Source organism: Schistocerca serialis, chromosome 12, assembly GCF_023864345.2.
Source record: "Schistocerca serialis cubense isolate TAMUIC-IGC-003099 chromosome 12, iqSchSeri2.2, whole genome shotgun sequence".
NCBI classification, from domain to species: Eukaryota; Metazoa; Arthropoda; class Insecta; order Orthoptera; family Acrididae; genus Schistocerca; species Schistocerca serialis.
Genome location: NC_064649.1, coordinates 93,440,325 through 93,458,092, shown reverse-complemented (window position 1 = coordinate 93,458,092; position 17,768 = coordinate 93,440,325). Strand labels below are relative to the sequence as shown.

General features: G+C 43.9%; 1 protein-coding gene across 3 annotated transcripts in view; it reads left to right on the top strand.

The window, feature by feature from the left end:
* Window positions 1-17,768, top strand: part of LOC126428092 (aminopeptidase N-like) — a 332,543-nt gene that overhangs the window by 59,711 nt on the left and 255,064 nt on the right. Inside the window, exon 1 of one of the 3 annotated variants that reach the window (XM_050089982.1) lies at window positions 10,556-10,695. The exons of the other annotated variants lie outside the window; for them this stretch is intronic. Within the exon in view, the coding sequence (XP_049945939.1) occupies window positions 10,563-10,695 (133 nt within the window). The 5' untranslated portion in view covers window positions 10,556-10,562. Of the gene's footprint in view, window positions 1-10,555; window positions 10,696-17,768 lie in introns of those variants that run through there. 3 annotated transcript variants of the gene reach the window in all.

The following is a 17,768-nucleotide window of genomic DNA, read 5'->3' as shown; positions in this document are numbered from 1 at the left end:
CGGTTCTGCGACCCTGTGGGCTGCAGATTCCTCGACTTGCGCCATAGGGTGGTGGGGTTTCGGGTTCCGCTGGATAGGTCAGGAGTCCACTACACGCAACAAGCGGCTACACGGATAGCAGGGGTTGTGTGGCGTGGGCTGGGCGGTTTTTTAGGTTAGATGGCCTTGGGCAAGTACAGAAAGGGCAACAGCCTCAACGGGTGCGGGGCAAAGTCAGGACATGCGGGGACCAAGCAGCAATCGGTATTGTAATTGTCAACTGTCGAAGCTGCGTTGGTAAAGTACCAGAACTTCAAGCGCTGATAGAAAGCACCGAAGCTGAAATCGTTATAGGTACAGAAAGCTGGCTTAAGCCAGATATAAATTCTGCCGAAATTTTTACAAAGGTACAGACGGTGTTTAGAAAGGATAGATTGCATGCAACCGGTGGTGGAGTGTTCGTCGCTGTTAGTAGTAGTTTATCCTGTAGTGAGGTAGAAGTGGATAGTTCCTGTGAATTATTATGGGTGGAGGTTACACTCAACAACCGAGCTAGGTTAATAATTGGCTCCTTTTACCGACCTCCCGACTCAGCAGCATTAGTGGCAGAACAACTGAGAGAAAATTTGGAATACATTTCACATAAATTTTCTCAGCATGTTATAGTCTTAGGTGGAGATTTCAATTTACCAAATATAGACTGGGACACTCAGATGTTTAGGACGGGTGGTAGGGAGAGAGCATCGAGTGACATTATACTGAGTGCACTATCCGAAAATTACCTCGAGAAATTAAACAGAGAACCGACTCGTAGAGATAACATCTTGGACCTACTGATAACAAACAGACCCGAACTTTTCGACTCTGTATGTACAGAGCAGGGAATCAGTGATCATAAGGCCGTTGCAGCATCCCTGAATATGGAAGTTAATAGGAATATAAAAAAAGGGAGGAAGGTTTATCTGTTTAGCAAGAGTAATAGAAGGCAGATTTCAGACTACCTAACAGATCAAAACGAAAATTTCTGTTCCGACACTGACAATGTTGAGTGTTTATGGAAAAAGTTCAAGGCAATCGTAAAATGCGTTTTAGACAGGTACGTGCCGAGTAAAACTGTGAGGGACGGGAAAAACCCACCGTGGTACAACAACAAAGTTAGGAAACTACTGCGAAAGCAAAGAGAGCTTCACTCCAAGTTTAAACGCAGCCAAAACCTCCCAGACAAACAGAAGCTAAACGATGTCAAAGCTAGCGTAAGGAGGGCTATGCGTGAAGCGTTCAGTGAATTCGAAAGTAAAATTCTATGTACCGACTTGACAGAAAATCCTAGGAAGTTCTGGTCTTACGTTAAATCAGTAAGTGGCTCGAAACAGCATATCCAGACACTACGGGATGATGATGGCATTGAAACAGAGGATGACACGCGTAAAGCTGAAATACTGAACACCTTTTTCCAAAGCTGTTTCACAGAGGAGGACCGCACTGCAGTTCCTTCTCTAAATCCTCGCACAAACGAAAAAATGGCTGACATCGAAATAAGTGTCCAAGGAATAGAAAAGCAACTGGAATCACTCAATAGAGGAAAGTCCACTGGACCTGACGGGATACCAATTCGATTCTACACAGAGTACGCGAAAGAACTTGCCCCCCTTCTAACAGCCGTGTACCGCAAGTCTCTAGAGGGACGGAGGGTTCCAAATGATTGGAAAAGAGCACAGGTAGTCCCAGTCTTCAAGAAGAGTCGTCGAGCAGATGCGTAAAAGTATAGACCTATATCTCTGACGTCGATCTGTTGTAGAATTTTAGAACATGTTTTTTGCTCGAGTATCATGTTGTTTTTGGAAACCCAGAATCTACTATGTAGGAATCAACATGGATTCCGGAAACAGCGATCGTGTGAGACCCAACTCGCTTTATTTGTTCATGAGACCCAGAAAATATTAGATACAGGCTCCCAGGTAGATGCTATTTTTCTTGACTTCCGGAAGGCGTTCGATACAGTTCCGCACTGTCGCCTGATAAACAAAGTAAGAGCCTACGGAATATCAGACCAGCTGTGTGGCTGGATTGAAGAGTTTTTAGCAAACAGAACACAGCATGTTGTTATCAATGGAGAGACGTCTACAGGCGTTAAAGTAACCTCTGGCGTGTCACAGGGGGGTGTTATGGGACCATTGCTTTTCACAATATATATAAATGACGTAGTAGATAGTGTCGGAAGATCCATGCGGCTTTTCGCGGATGATGCTGTAGTATACAGAGAAGTTGCAGCATTAGAAAATTGTAGCGAAATGCAGGAAGATCTGCAGCGGATAGGCACTTGGTGCAGGGAGTGGCAACTGTCCCTTAACATAGACAAATGTAATGTATTGCGAATACATAGAAAGAAGGATCCTTTATTGTATGATTATATGATAGCGGAACAAACACTGGTAGCAGTTACTTCTGTAAAATATCTGGGAGTATGCGTGCGGAACGATTTGAAGTGGAATGATCATATAAAATTAATTGTTGGTAAGGCGGGTACCATGTTGAGATTCATTGGGAGAGTGCTTAGAAAATGTAGTCCATCAACAAAGGAGGTGGCTTACAAAACGCTCGTTCGACCTATACTTGAGTATTGCTCATCAGTGTGGGATCCGTACCAGATCGGTTTGACGGAGGAGATAGAGAAGATCCAAAGAAGAGCGGCGCGTTTCGTCACAGGATTATTTGGTAACCGTGATGGCGTTACGGAGATGTTTAATAAACTCAAGTGGCAGACTCTGCAAGAGAGGCGCTCTGCATCGCGGTGTAGATTGCTCGCCAGGTTTCGAGAGGGTGCGTTTCTGGATGAGGTATCGAATATATTGCTTCCCCCTACTTATACCTCCCGAGGAGATCACGAATGTAAAATTAGAGAGATTAGAGCGCGCACGGAGGCTTTCGGACAGTCGTTCTTCCCGCGAACCATACGCGACTGGAACAGGAAAGGGAGGTAATGACAGCGGCACGTAAGGTGCCCTCCGCCACACACCGTTGGGTGGCTTGCGGAGTATAAATGTAGATGTAGAGGCCCCTAGTTCGTGCACCCATGATGACCTACTGTCCATCGGTGACGAAGGCTGGGAATGTTTTCGAGGGATACCTTGGGTGATCACGTCTTTAAGGCACAATGGATCAACGCCAGTATGCATTTATCCTTTGGGACATGCCCATCCCTACATGATGCTTGTTTTTTCCTCAGCACGATAGTATTTACCAGCAGGACAATGCAACATGTCACACAGCTCGCAGTTTATCTGCGGGACTCGAAGAGCACCAGGGTGAGTTTAGCGTACTCCGTTGTCTGCCAGACTTGGCGTATTTAGACCCAATAGAGAATCTATGAGACCACCTCGATCAACCTAGCGCAGCTCGCACGGCACTGGAGGGGCATCGTTGCACGACCTCTATGTTACGTTCCAGTACCTCATTCACTGTGGAAGGCGGTCATTCAGGCTTTTGACAGGTGGTCACGTTAATGTGACTGGAGAGTGTAAGAAGTCCACTTAGTTGTTATCGCAACTGCCTCATTCTGAGGCCGTTTACTGATTGCTTTTTAGTTGCAGAAACAACGAAACAGCCGGCCGGTGTGGCCGTGCGGTTCTAGGCGCTTCAGTTTGGAGCCGTGTGGCGGCTACGGTCGCACGTTCGAATCCTGCCTCGGGCATGGATGTGTGTGATGTCCTTAGGTTAGTTAGGTTTAAGTAGTTCTAAGTTCTAGGGGACTGAAGACCTCAGATGTTGATTCCCATAGTGCTCAGAGCCATTTGAACCATTTTTGAACAACGAAACAAGTATGCCAAATTTAAACAGACGCATACTCCCCAACATTGCCGATCTTTTACAGAAGCTCGAAATTTAGCGCGGACTTCAATGCGAGATGCTTATAACAGTTTCTACAGCGAAACTTCGTCTCGAAACCTGGCAGAAAATCCATTCTGGTCGTATGTGAAGTATGTTAGCGGCAAGAAACCACCAATCCCTTCTCTGCGCGATAGCAATGGAGATATTATCGAAGTCAGTTCTGCCAAACAGTGTTACTAAACACAGCCTTCGGAAATGCCTTCACAAAGAAGAAGTAAATATTCCAGAATTCGAATCCAGAACAGCTGCCAACATCAATAACGTAGAAATAAATATCCTCGGAGTAGTGAAGCGTGGCCGAGCGGTTCTAGGCGCTACAGTCTGCAACCACGCGACCGCTACGGTCGCAGGTTCGAATCCTGCCTCGAGCATGGATGTGTGTAATGTCTTTAGGTTAGTTAGGTTTAAGTAGTTCTAAGTTCTAGGGGACTGATGACCTCAGAAGTTAAGTCCCATAGTGCTCAGAACCATTAAAACCATTAGTTGTGAAGCAACTTAAATTAATTAATAAAAGCAAGTCTTATGGTCCAGACTGTATACCAGTTAGTTTCCTTTCAGAGTAAGCTGATGCATTGGCTCCATACTTAACAATCATATACAACCGTTCGCTCGACGAAAGATCCGTACCCAAAGACTGGAAAGTTGCACAGGTCACACCAATATTCAAGAAATGTAGTAGGAGTAATCCACTAAATTACAGGCCCATATCGTTAACCTCGGTACGCAGCAGGATTTTGGAACATATATTGTGTTCGAGCATTATGAATTACCTCCAATAAAACCGTCTATTGACACCCAGTCAACATGGGTTTAGAAAACAACGTTCCTGTGAAATACAACTAGCTCTTTATTCACATGAAGTGTTGAGTGTTATTGACAAGGGATTTCAGATCGATTCCGTATTTCTGGATTTCAGGAAGGCTTTTGACTCTGTACCACACAAGCGGCTCGGAGTATCATCTCAGTTATGTGATTGGATGTGTGATTTCCTGTCAGAGAAGTCACAGTTCGTAGTAACTGACGAAAAGTCATCGAGTAAAACAGAAGTGATTTCTGGCGCTCCCCAGGGTAGTGTTGTAGACCCTTTGCTGTTCCTTATCTGTATAAACGGTTTGGGAGACAATCTGAGCAGCCGTCTTAGGTTGTTTGCAAATGACGCTGTCGTTTATCGACTAAAAAAGTGATCATAAGATCAAAACACATTGCAAAACGATTTATAAGAGACATCTGAATGGTGCGAAAATTGGCAGTTGGCCCTGAATAACGAAAAGAGTGAGGTCACCCTAAAGGAATTCGTTAAACTTCGGTTACAGTCTAATCTAAAATCCGTAAATTCAACTAAATACCTAGGTATCACAATTACGAACAATATAAATTGGAAGGAACACACAGATGTCCTTAGGTTAGTTAGGCTTAAGTAGTTTTAAGTTCTAGGGGACTGATGACCTCAGATGTTAAGTCCCATAGTGCTCAGAGCCATTTGAACCATTTTTGAAGGATCACACAGAAAATGTTGTGGGGAAGGATAACCAAAGACTGTTGTGGGAAAGGCTAACCAAAGACTGCCTTTTATTGGCAGGACACTTGGAAAATGAAACAGACTTACCAAGGAGACTGCCTACAATTCGCTTGTCCGTCCTCTTATAGAAGACTGCTGCTCGGTGTGGGATCCTTACCAGATAGGACTGACGGAGTGTATCGAAAAAGTTCAAAGAAAAACAGCACGTTTTGTGTTACCGCGAAATATGGGAGAGAGTGTCACAGAAATGATACAGGATTTGGTCTGGACATCGTTAAAAGAAAGGCATTTTTCGTTGCGACGGGATCTTCCCACGAAATTCCAGTCACCAACTTTCTCCTCTGAATGCGAAAATATTTTGTTGAGACCGACCTACATAGGGAGGAACGATCACCACGATAAAATAAGGGAAATCAGAGCTCGTACGGAAAGATAGAGGTGTTCATTCTTCCCGCGCGCTATATGAGATCGGAATAATAGAGAATTGTGAAGGTGGTTCGACGAACCCTCTGCCAGGCACTTAAAATGTGATCTGCAGAGTATCCATGTAGATCTAGATGTTAAGCACAACTAAGGTTGATCTTGCCAAAAAACTGACTGTAACCAATGCTTAATAAACGCAACTGACTCTATTTCTGTTTGACTTTCAGCGCTATAGTCATGCTAGTGGTTTGATGAGTCTGGTAAAAAAAAGTTTCATATACAGATCGTCTTACTTCTCGAAACAGTCGGCTTTGAGGGATTCACACTTGATCCAGTGACCCTCCAGATCTTTCTTCCTACCGGAAAAAATTGTTCTGTCAACTGCAAAATACCCGTTTACTGCAAGTAACTTCCTCGTTTGGTGAAAATTTATTCCCAGCAAGTCTTCTGGAGGTAAGTCTGGTGAATAGGGTGGACGAGTAATTCAAAGGCCAATTAGTGGACTTTCGCCGCTACGGTCACAGGTTCGAATCCTGCCTCGGGCATAGATGTGTGTGATGTTCTTAGGTTAGTTAGGTTTAATTAGTTCCAAGTTCTAGGCGACTGATGACCTCAGAAGTTAAGTCGCATAGTGCTCAGAGCCATTTGAACCATTTTGAACTATTTGCGATTCTAAAAACAAACTGAAACGAGGAGACGCTTGGTGGGAAATAACTTAAAGCTATTAAAAAGTGATATGCACGTTCTGAAAAGAAAATGACAAAGATAAGTAGAGAAACTAGGAGTGACAACTTTATGTAGCAGGTGCAGCTCTCCGAAAAAGGTGTGTCAGCTATGGAAATTTTAAGGCCTACAAAATTCAATAAAAATTCGAAGTCTGTAACTTTCATTAAGGAAAAATGTGAAGTAGTCCCTATTCCAACATAGCTTTAAGGTAGTCGTTAATTTTGTCCCACCATACTGCTCCCTACTTTTTAAAAGTCCACTAGCGTTTGCTCTTCTTTTTCTGATGATCAGCTTCTTGCAGAAAAAAATGCTGCACACGCGATGACTGCTACATCCGGTACTTCCCTTATAATATCTGCCGGTGAAATTGTAAACGAAACGGTACTTTTTAAGAACAAAATGGGAACGAGTAATCGTAGCCAACTGCGATTCCACGCGACGTGTTCCTTGGTCCAGAGCCCTTCGTTTGTTGTGGACGAGTACCCGAACGCCAAGGCATTGTCGACCAACATTTGGCCGAATCCAGTCTCCGTTGCCGGTTGCCCTAGTGCAGGGGTTCCCAACAAAATTTTCTCGAGGACCCCCTCATCGAGCATGATTGGTACCTTGTCATATCACAGTATCAAGTACCTAAAAAAGCCAAATTAAGAGTATTTTTATACATTTTCTATTTTTGGTACTTCGAAAAAACATTGATATATTCATTATTGAAAAAATACTGAGCTTAAAACTTTTTCAATTTAGCCATCATTGTTATTGTTAAATTTTTGATTGTTGCTCAAAATCTTCAAATCTGGGTGTTTAGTATAACAAACTCCTTAAAAAAATAAAAATTGAGTATGAACTGAAAATGACAGGAAAAAATGAAAACTCAGTGTATTGGTCTTTCATGTGTACTACACTTGAGATTGCATTGAGTAGACATGTGTGAGAAATAAGAGACCACTATTTTCATGCAAGGTATTATTTATTTGAAAAAATACAGTTACAACAGAGTACTCCATCAGTATACAGTTAGTTTTAATTTTCAGTTCTTAGTTTCCGGCCAGAGTGGCCGTGTGGTTCTGGGCGCTACAGTCTGGAACCGAGCAACCGCTACAGTCGCAGGTTCGAATCTTGCCTTGGGCATGGATGTGTGTGATGTCCTTAGGTCAGTTAGGTTTAATTAGTTCTGAGTTCTAGGCGACTGATGACCTCAGAAGTTAAGTCGCATAGTGCTCAGAGCCATTTGAACCAATTAGTTCTTAGTTGTCAGCTGCAAAGAGGCAGCGCGCGCAGTCTAACGGCATACAACTATTTGCCTCTATCTAATTCTACTTTTGCGTTAAGCCGTCGGCACACGGACCGTGCACTTGAGCGTTGAGCGTGCCGAGTTTCTGACGTCATAGCGTGGAATAGCACGTTCGGGAGTCTTTCCGAACGTGCAGAGCAATATCTGGCATGTCAGATATTCTGAGCGTGCGTCACTGTTGGTATGACTATGAATTACTCACGTTTCCTCGAAGTACAATAGGAAATAAACAATTACCGCTGTTCTTTATTGCGAAATTCGTGAGAATGATAGAAACACCTTTCCTTGCTATCACCTGTATTAGGAGGCTTATTGCTTGTTTGGTTTAATTAATTAACAGAATATGAAGCAACTGGTATAAAGAATGCTTTTGCCAAACTTCCTATAAAAGAAAGTCTGCTATCAAGACATTGCTTTTGTTCAATTACTTTATTTATGACTGAACGTTTCTAAAACTGAAGACAGTCATCTGCGCTCTGCACTGCAATCGAGCTCTGGCAACGTCGTCCTCTGTTCATTGGCTGACTGTGTTTTGTGACGTCAGATGCGCAGAACGAACCTAAACTCGGCCGCCGTCGTAAATGACGCGCACTATAGTGTCAGTTGGCTCTAGGAAAACGCTAGACGCAGACGATAGCGTTCGCTAAAGCTCTGCTCCTGCAGGAAGCGGCCACAACAACAAATCTGTTGTTGTTGTTGTGGTCTTCAGTCCTGAGACTGGTTTGATGCAGCTCTCCACGCTGCTCTATCCTGTGCAAGCTTTTTCATCTCCCAGTACCTACTGCAACCTACATCCTTCTGAATCTGCTTAGTGTATTCATCTCTTGGTCTCCTTCTACGATTTTTACCCTCCACGCTGCCCTCCAATACTAAATTGGTGATCCCTTGATGCCTCAGAACATGTCCTACCAACCGATCCCTTCTGGTCAAGTTGTGCCACAAACTTCTCTTCTCCCCAATCCTATTCAATACTTCCTCATTAGTTATGTGATACCATACGAAATATACAGGGTGTTACAAAAAGGTACAGCCAAACTTTCGGGAAACATTCCTCACACACAAAGAAAGAAAAGATGTTATGTGGACATGTGTCCAGAAACGCTTACTTTCCGTGTTAGAGCTCATTTTATTTCTTCTCTTCAAATCACATTAATCATGGAATGGAAACACACAGCAACAGAATGTACCAGCGTGACGTCAAACGCTTTGTTACAGGAAATGTTCAAAATGTCCTCCGTTAGCGAGGATATATGCATCCACCCTCCGTCGCATGGAATCCCTGATGGGCTAATGCAGCCCTGGAGAATGGTGTATTCTACCACAGCCGTTCACAATACGAGCACGAAGAGTCTCTACATTTGGTACCGGGGTTGTGTGGACAAGAGCTTTCAAATGCCCCCATAAATGAAAGTCAAGAGGGTTGTGGTCAGGAAAGCGTGGAGGCCACGGAATTGGTCCGCGTCTACTAATCCATCGGCCACCTTTTCTGTTGTTGAGAAGCGTACGAATACTTTGACTGAAATGTGCAGGAGCTCCATTGTGCATGAACCACATATTGTGTCGTACTTGTAAAGGCACATGTTCTAGCAGCATAGGTAGAGTATCCCATATGAAATCATGATAACGTGCTCCATTGAGCGTGGGTGGAAGAACATGGGGCCCAATCAAGACATCACCAACAATGCCTGCCCAAACGTTCACAGAAAATCTGTGTTGATGACGTGATTGCACAATTGCGTGCGGATTCTCGTCAGCCCACACATGTTGATTGTGAAAATTTACAATTTGATCACGTTGGAATGAAGCCTCATCCGTAAAGAGAACATTTGCACTGAAATGAGGATTGACACATTGTTGGATGAACCATTCGCAGAAGTGTACCCGTGGAGGCCAATCAGCTGCTGATGGTGCCTGCACACGCTGTACATGGTACGGAAACAACTGGTTCTCCCGTAGCACTCTCCATACAGTGACGTGGTCAACGTTACCTTGTACAGCAGCAACTTCTCTGACGCTGACATTCGGGTTATCGTCAACTGCACGAAGAATTGCCTCGTCCATTGCAGGTGTCCTCGTCGTTCTAGGTCTTCCCCAGTCGCGAGTCATAGGCGGTGAATCGAGGAAGTACAGTACATAATGAGCTCTAACATGGGAATTGAGCGGTTCCGGACACATGTCCACATAACATCTTTTCTTTATTTGTGCGTGAGGAATGTTTCCTGAAAGTTTGGCCGTACCTTTTTGTAACACACTGTATTTAATATATTTTTTATTCTAATGGCATCTTGCGGACCCCTTCTGGCATACCTCGCGGACCACTTGTTGGGGAGCCACTGCCCTAGTGTGTACGCGCCTTTACGACCTCCATCAGAAGTGTTGTGTCTAGGAACGTTGCGAACGAATGGCCCGTGCGTAGGAGAGCAGAGCGGCCAATTAGACCGGCCGCTGCGGCCGCGGTCACGTGACCTCCCCAGCAGCAGCGGCGGCAGCCCACCTGCAGCAGCTTCTGCACACGCCCGCACGGCCGCGCTCCCCTCACGTCCTCCGCCGGTGCGCGCAGCTTTTACGACGCATTGTGGCGGCTGCGAGCGCGCCGGCAGGAGCCGAGTTGCTATCGCGACGGGGCACGGCCCTGCGTAACCGATACCCCGCGCCGGTATCGCCAGCACCAGCTGTCCGGCCGTAGCGGACCTCTGGCCAGTGGATGCCGTCCAGAGGGGCCGCTAGCAGTGCGACATGCCGGGGCTGGTGGACCAGGAGGCGGGCGCAGCTGCCGCCGGTGACGCCGAGGGAGGCACAGTCAACGGCGCCTGGGAGGAGACAGAGATGCGCGATATGAAGCCGCCCGCGGCCGACCGCAGCGCCCCCAGTAAGTACAGCACACCAGCCCGACACGAGGCAGCGTGTTCCGTGACTACGTCTGCATCAGTCTATCCCAACCTTTCCGAGACAACTACCACCCAGTGCAATCAGGTCTTACCTGTTTCTGTATCCGTCCTTGAGATTGATTGTCCGCGGTACTTAGGCCGTTGACTTAGGTAATACAATGAAACACCTGCAGCCGTCGTTTCAAGTTATTTTATTACCCTGAACGAAAGAAATTGGCAGCCTCTTGGTGGTGTTGCCGTATTTTTGTCCACTCTCATTTAATGCGTGAAATGTGCGAAGATACCTGTGAAGTTATGCTATTGGCGATACATCAGTGGAAAGAATAGACGCTACAGCAGAAGTGTTGTGTACCGAGGAGATATTTGTTGTTACAATTTAAAGAGCGTGCGTTTCAAGAAGACTCAGGAACTGTATTAGTTCATGAAGATGGTATCTGTTCTTTTGGACATGTCCGAAAGATACCATCTTCATATAATTAAGGCTAACCATTGACCTTCATGTTCTGTGCGGATGGACACGCATTTCCCGAACTCTTACGGCACTCGGTAAGATTGTCTGTCGCACGTAACGAGTGTCATGGGCAGGGGCACTAAGAATGTAGTGTGTGGACACTTAATTTGGGAATATGGGTCTCACGGGGGGCGTGCAAGGGATAAATCCTTGCAGTCGCACTATCCTCCGTGCCCTCCGGTGGTTCAGATGGACGCCGGCACGGTAGCTCAGCGTGTTCGGCCACAGGGTTAGCTGCCGTCTATAATAATAATAATAATAATAAAAAAATGAGCTAACCGATCAACGACCAACTTAAACGGGGTGTCTTACGACGTCCGCTCCGATTAGATGCAACGAAAAAAAAAAGATGGATAGAGCGTCTGCCATGTAAGCAGGAGATTCCGGGTTAGAGTCCCTGTTGGGGCACACATTTTCCACTGTCCCTATTTATGTATATCAACGCCTGTCGACAGCTTAGGGTCTTGATTTAATTTTTATTTCAGTATTACTTCCTCCCACATAGGTCTCGCGAAGTAACCATCACGAGAAAACCGATAAATTAGAGCTGATGCGGAAGGTTATCGATAGTCGTTCTTCTTCCCGTCGACGACTAGGTTATTAGAGACTTTTTTTTCAAATGGAGGACATAAATTTAGAATAAACGAGATAATTTATTAAACTTGTTTCGAAATGGCTGTCTCTGAGCACTATGGGACTCAACTGCTGTGGTTATTAGTCCCCTAGAACTTAGAACTACTTAAACCTAACTAACCTAAGGACAGCACACAACACCCAGCCATCACGAGGCAGAGAAAATCCCTGACCCCGCCGGGAATCGAACCCGGGAACCCGGGCGTGGGAAGCGAGAACGCTACCGCACGACCACGAGATGCGGGCATGTTTCGAAATGCTTTCTTGGGATCTGTGGATTACTTTACACAACATACTACGTTTTTTTCTGACAAGTAGTTGTCATTTTTCTAGTATGTTAATACGATTCACGTTCTCTTTATTAACTGTCATTTCCTTTTTTAAAAAATGACTCAAATGGCTCTAAGCACCATGATACTTAACATCGGAGGTCATCATTCCCCTAGACTTAGAACTAATTAAACCTAATTAACCTAAGGACATCACACACATCCATGCCAGAGGGAGGATTCGAACTTGCGACCGTAGCAGCAGTGCGGTTCCGGACTGGAGCGCCTAGAACCACTCGGCCACAGCGGCCGAACTCCTTTTTTATTCATTGGTCTTGTAGTGAAATTCAAGTAGTTGCAGTACACAATTTGTTTTACAATCTCGATATTTCTACAGAAATGTTGTTTATAGTAGCACTGCCGACTACCATAACTCTCATTATAAGTTGTAGGAGAGATTGTTTGGTTATATGAAACGACAGGCGATTTGAGCATACCTGTGTTAGATTTCTCCTGAACATTTAAATTAAGGTGTCCACTTAATATCTCGCTACCACTACGTCATTCTGTCTAGAATTTAAAAACTATACTACGTGTTATTATTTCACTAATTATTCAAAATCATCCGTGGTGCCCAGTTTATTGTGACTGTCGCTATAATCTTCCCATCGATTCTACTTCTACAGGACAACCTTCAAAATGCTAATCACTGCGAAAAGCGACTGTGTATTTTGTATTACTTTTTCATATAAATGAAAACTCTGGCCTCTTCTCACAGCAGTTCTTGGTTCCTGAGCAACAATAAATTCTATCGTAAAGTTCTTACTCAAGCTAAGCAAAGCGAAACGAAACAAACCTGCACACAGACGCCTAAATAATTGTTGTTGTTGTTGTTGTCTTCAGTCCTGAGACTGGTTTGATGTAGCTCTCCGTACTAATCTATCCTGTGCAAGCCTCATCATTTCCGAGTACCTACTGCAACCTGCACCCTCCTGAATCTTCGTAGTGTATTCATCTCTTGGTCTCTTTTAACGATTTTTACCCTCCATGCTTGTCTAAATTTGTGATCCCTTGATGCCTCAGAACGTGTCCTGTCAACCGATTTCTTCTAATCAAGTTGTGCCACAAATTCCTCTTCTCCCCAGTTCTATTCAGTACCTCCTCATTAGTAATATGATCTACCCATATAATCTTCAGCATTCTACTGTAGCACCACATTTCGAAAGCTTCTATTCTCTTCTTGTCTAAATTATTTATCATCCACGTTTCACTCCCATACATGGCTACACTCCATACAAATACTTTCTGGAAGGACTTCGTGACATTTAAATCTATACTCGACATTAACAAATTTCTCTTCTTCAGAAATGCTTTACTTGTCATTGCCAGTCTACATTTTATATCCTCACTACTTCGGACCATCATCCGTTATTTTGCTTCCCAAATAGCAGAACTCATCTACTTCTTTGTGTCCCATTTCCTAATGTAATTCCCTCAGCATCACCTGATTTAATTCGACTAATTCCGTTATCCACGTTTCGCTGTTGTTGATGTTCACCATATATACTCCTTTCAAGACACTGTCCATTCCGTTCAACTGCTCTTCCAAGTTCTTTGCTGTCTCTAACAGAATTACAATGTTATCGGCAAACCTCAAAGTTTTCATTTCTTCTCCATGGACTTTAAATGCTACTCCAAACATTTCTTTTGTTTCCTTTAGTGCTTGCTCAGTATGCAGATTGAATAACATCGGGGATACGTTACAACCTTGCGTTACTTCCTTCCCAACCACTGCTTCCCTTTCATGCCCCTCGACTCTTGTCATCTGGTTTCTGTACAAATTGTAAATAGACTTTTGCTCCCTGTATTTTACCCCTGCCACCTTCAGAATTTGAAAGAGAGTATTCCAGTCAACAATGTCAAAAGCTTTCTCTACGTCTACAAATGCTAGAAACGTAGGTTTGATTTACCTTAACCTATCTTCTAAGATACGTCGTAGGGTCAGTATTGCCTCGCGTTTTGCAACATTTCTACGGAATCCAAACTGGTCATCCCCAGGGTCGACTTCTGCCAGTTTTTCCATTCGTCTGTAAAGAATTCGTGTTAGTGTTTTGCAACCGTGAGTTATTAAACTCATAGTTCGGTAATCTTCACATCTGTCAACACCCACTCTCTTTGGGATTGGAATTATGTTCTTCTTGAAGTCTAAGGTATTTCACATGTTTCATACATCTTGCTCACCAGATGGTGGAGGCTTGTCATGGCTGGCTCTCCCGCGACTATAGTAGTTCTAATGGATTGTTGTCTACTCCCAGGGCCTTGTCTCGACTTAGGTCTTTCAGTGTTCTGTTAAATTCTTCACGCAGTTTAATATCTCCCACTTCATCTTCATCTACGTCCTCTTCTATTTCCATAATATCGTCTTCAAGTAGCGTCTCTGATTCGTAATCAAAATGTCTTCGGTCCCGGGTTCGAATCCCGCCTCTGCTTAAATTTTGATTAATAATCAGCATTGGCGGCCGAAGACTTCCGGCATAAGAAGTCACCCTCATTCTGCCAACGGCCTTGTCAAAGAGGGCGGAGGAGAGGATAGAGGTTCAGGGCACTATCTTGTCCTAGGGGTGGGAAACTGCCCCTAAAGGAGGAAGAATCAGAATTGATCAACGGCATGAGGACGCAGAAGGAAATGGAAACCACTGCATTAAAAACACGTAACCTGTATCCACAGGAATTGAGGCCTGTAATTGAAGAAATGTCATGATGATCTCTCCATTGGCAAAAGATTCCGGAATAGTCCCCCATTCGGACCTCCGGGAGAGGCTGCCAAAGGGGAGGTTACCATGAGGAAAAGATTGAATAATCAACGAAAGGATAACATTCTACGAGGCGGGGCGTGGAATGTCAGAAGCTTGAACATGGTAGGGAAACTAGAAAATCTGAAAAGAGAAATGCAAAAGGCTCAATGTAGATATGGTAGGGATCAGTGAAGTGAAGTGGGAAGCAGACCAGGAGTTCTGGTCAGAGGAGTATATGGTAATATCAACAGCACCAGAAAATTGTATAATGGGAGTAGGATTCGTTATGAATAGGAAGGTACGTCAGCGGGTGAGTTACTGTGAACAGTTCAGTGACAGGGTTGTTCTTGTCAGAATCGACAGCAAACCAACACCGACAACAATTGTTCAGGTATACATGCCGATGTCGCAAGATGAAGATGAAGAGATAGAGAATATGAGAGTACTGAAATGGTAATACAGAATGTAAAGTTGGATGAAAATCTAATGATTACAGGGGACTGGAATGCAGTTGTAGGGGAAGGGGTAGAAGAAAAGGTTACAGGAGAATATGGGCTTGGGACAAGGAATGAGAGAGGAGAAAGACTAACTGATTTCTGTAACTAGTTTCAGCTAGTAATAGCGAATACTTTGTTCAAGAATCACAAGAGGAGGAGGTATACTTGGAAAAGGTCGGTGATACGGGAAGATTTCAGTTAGATTACATCATGGTCAGATAGAGATTCCAAAGTCAGGTACTGGATTGTAAGGCGTACCCAGAAGCAGATATAGATGCGGATCACAACGTAGTAGAGATGAAGATTAGGCTGAAGTTTAAGACTTTAGTCAGGAAGAATCAATACGCAAAGAATTGGGACACGGAAGTACTAAGGGATGACGAGATACGGTTGAAGTTCTCTAATGCTATAGATACAGCAATAAGAAATAGCTCAGTAGGAAGTACAGTTGAAGAGGAATGGACATTCCTAAAAAGGGCGATAACAGAAATTGGGAAGGAAAACATACGTACAAAGAAGGTAAATGCGAAGAAACCATGGGTAACAGAAGAAGTACTTCCGTTGATCGATGAAAGAAAAAAGTACAAAAACATTCTGGGAAATTCAGGAATGCAGAAATACAAGTCGCTGAGGAATGAAATAAACAGGAAGTGCAGGGAAGCTAAGATGGCTGCAGTAAAAATGTGAAGACATCGAAAAATAAATGATTGTCTGAAGGACAGACTCAGCATACAGGAAAGTCAGAACAGCCTTCGGTATCATTAAAAGCAAGAGTGACAACATTAAGAGTGCACCAGGAATTCCACTGTTAAATGCAGAGGAGAGAGCGGATGGGTGGAAAGAATACATTGAAAGCCTCTATGAGGGGGAAGATTTGTCTGATGTGATAGAAGAAGAAACAGGAGTCGATTTAGAAGAGATAGGGGACCCGGTATTAGAATTTAAAAGAGCTATGGAGGACTTACGATCAAATAGGGCAGAGGGGATACATAACATTCCAGTAGAATTTCTAAAATCATTGGGGGAAGTAGCAACAAAACAACTATTCACGTTGGTGTGTAGAATGTATGAGTGTGGGGACATACCATCTGACTTTCGGAAAAGCATCATCCACACACAAGCAAGAGCTGACAAGTGCGAGAATTATCGCACAATCAGCTTAATAGCTCATGCATCGAAGTTGCTTACAAGAATAATATACAGAAGAATGGAAAAAAATTGAGGACGCACAAGATGACGATCAGTTTGGCTTTAGGAAAGGTAAAGGCACTAGAGGCAATTCTGACGTTGCGGTTAATAATGGAAGCAAGACTAAAGAAAGATCAAGACGTGTTCATAGGGTTTGTCGACCTGGAAAAAGCGTTCGACAATGTAAAATGGTGCAAGATGTTCGAAATTCTGAAAGAAGCAATGGTAAGCTATAGCGAGAGATGGGTCATATACGATCTGTACAAGTCAGGAGGGAATAATAAGAGTGGACGACCAACAACGAAGAGTTCGTATTAAAAAGGGTGTAAGACAAGGATGTAGCCTTTCGCCCGTACTGTTCAATCTGTAGATCGAGGAAGCAATGGTGGAAATAAAAGAAAGGTTCAGGAGTGGAATTAAAATTCAAGGCGAAAGGATATCAATGATACGATTCGCTGATGACATTGCTATCCTGAGTAAAAGTGAAGAAGAATTACATGATGTGTTGAACGGAATGAACAGTGTAATGAGTACACAGTATGGTTTGAGAGTAAATCGGAGAAAGACGAAGGTAATGAGAAGTAGTAGAAATGAGAACAGCGAGAAACTTAACATCAGGATTGATGGTCACGAAGTCAATGAAGTCAAGGAATTCTGCTACCTAGGCAGTAAAATAATCAATCACGGACGGAGCAAGGAGGACATCAAAAGCAGACTCGCTATGGCAAGAAAGGCATTTCTGGCCAAGAGAAGTCTACTAATATCAAATACCGGCCTTAATTTGAGGAAGAAATTTCTGAGGATGTACGTCTGGAGTACAGCATTGTCTGGTAGTGAAACATGGACTGTGGGAAAACCGGAACAGAAGAGAATCGAAGCATTTGAGATGTGGTGCAACAGTAAATTAGGTGGACTGATAAGGTAAGGAATGAGGAGGTTCTGCACAGAATCGGAAAGGAACATGTGGAAAACACTGACAAGGAGAAGGGACAGGATGATAGGTCATCTGTTAAGACAAGAGGGAATAATTCCATGGTACTAGAGGGAAGTGTAGAGGGCAAAAACTGTAGAGGAAGACAGAGATTGGACTAAAAAAATTCCTTCCACCTTTTTGCTTTCCCTTCTTTGCTTGGGACTGGTTTTCCATCTCAGCTCTTGAAA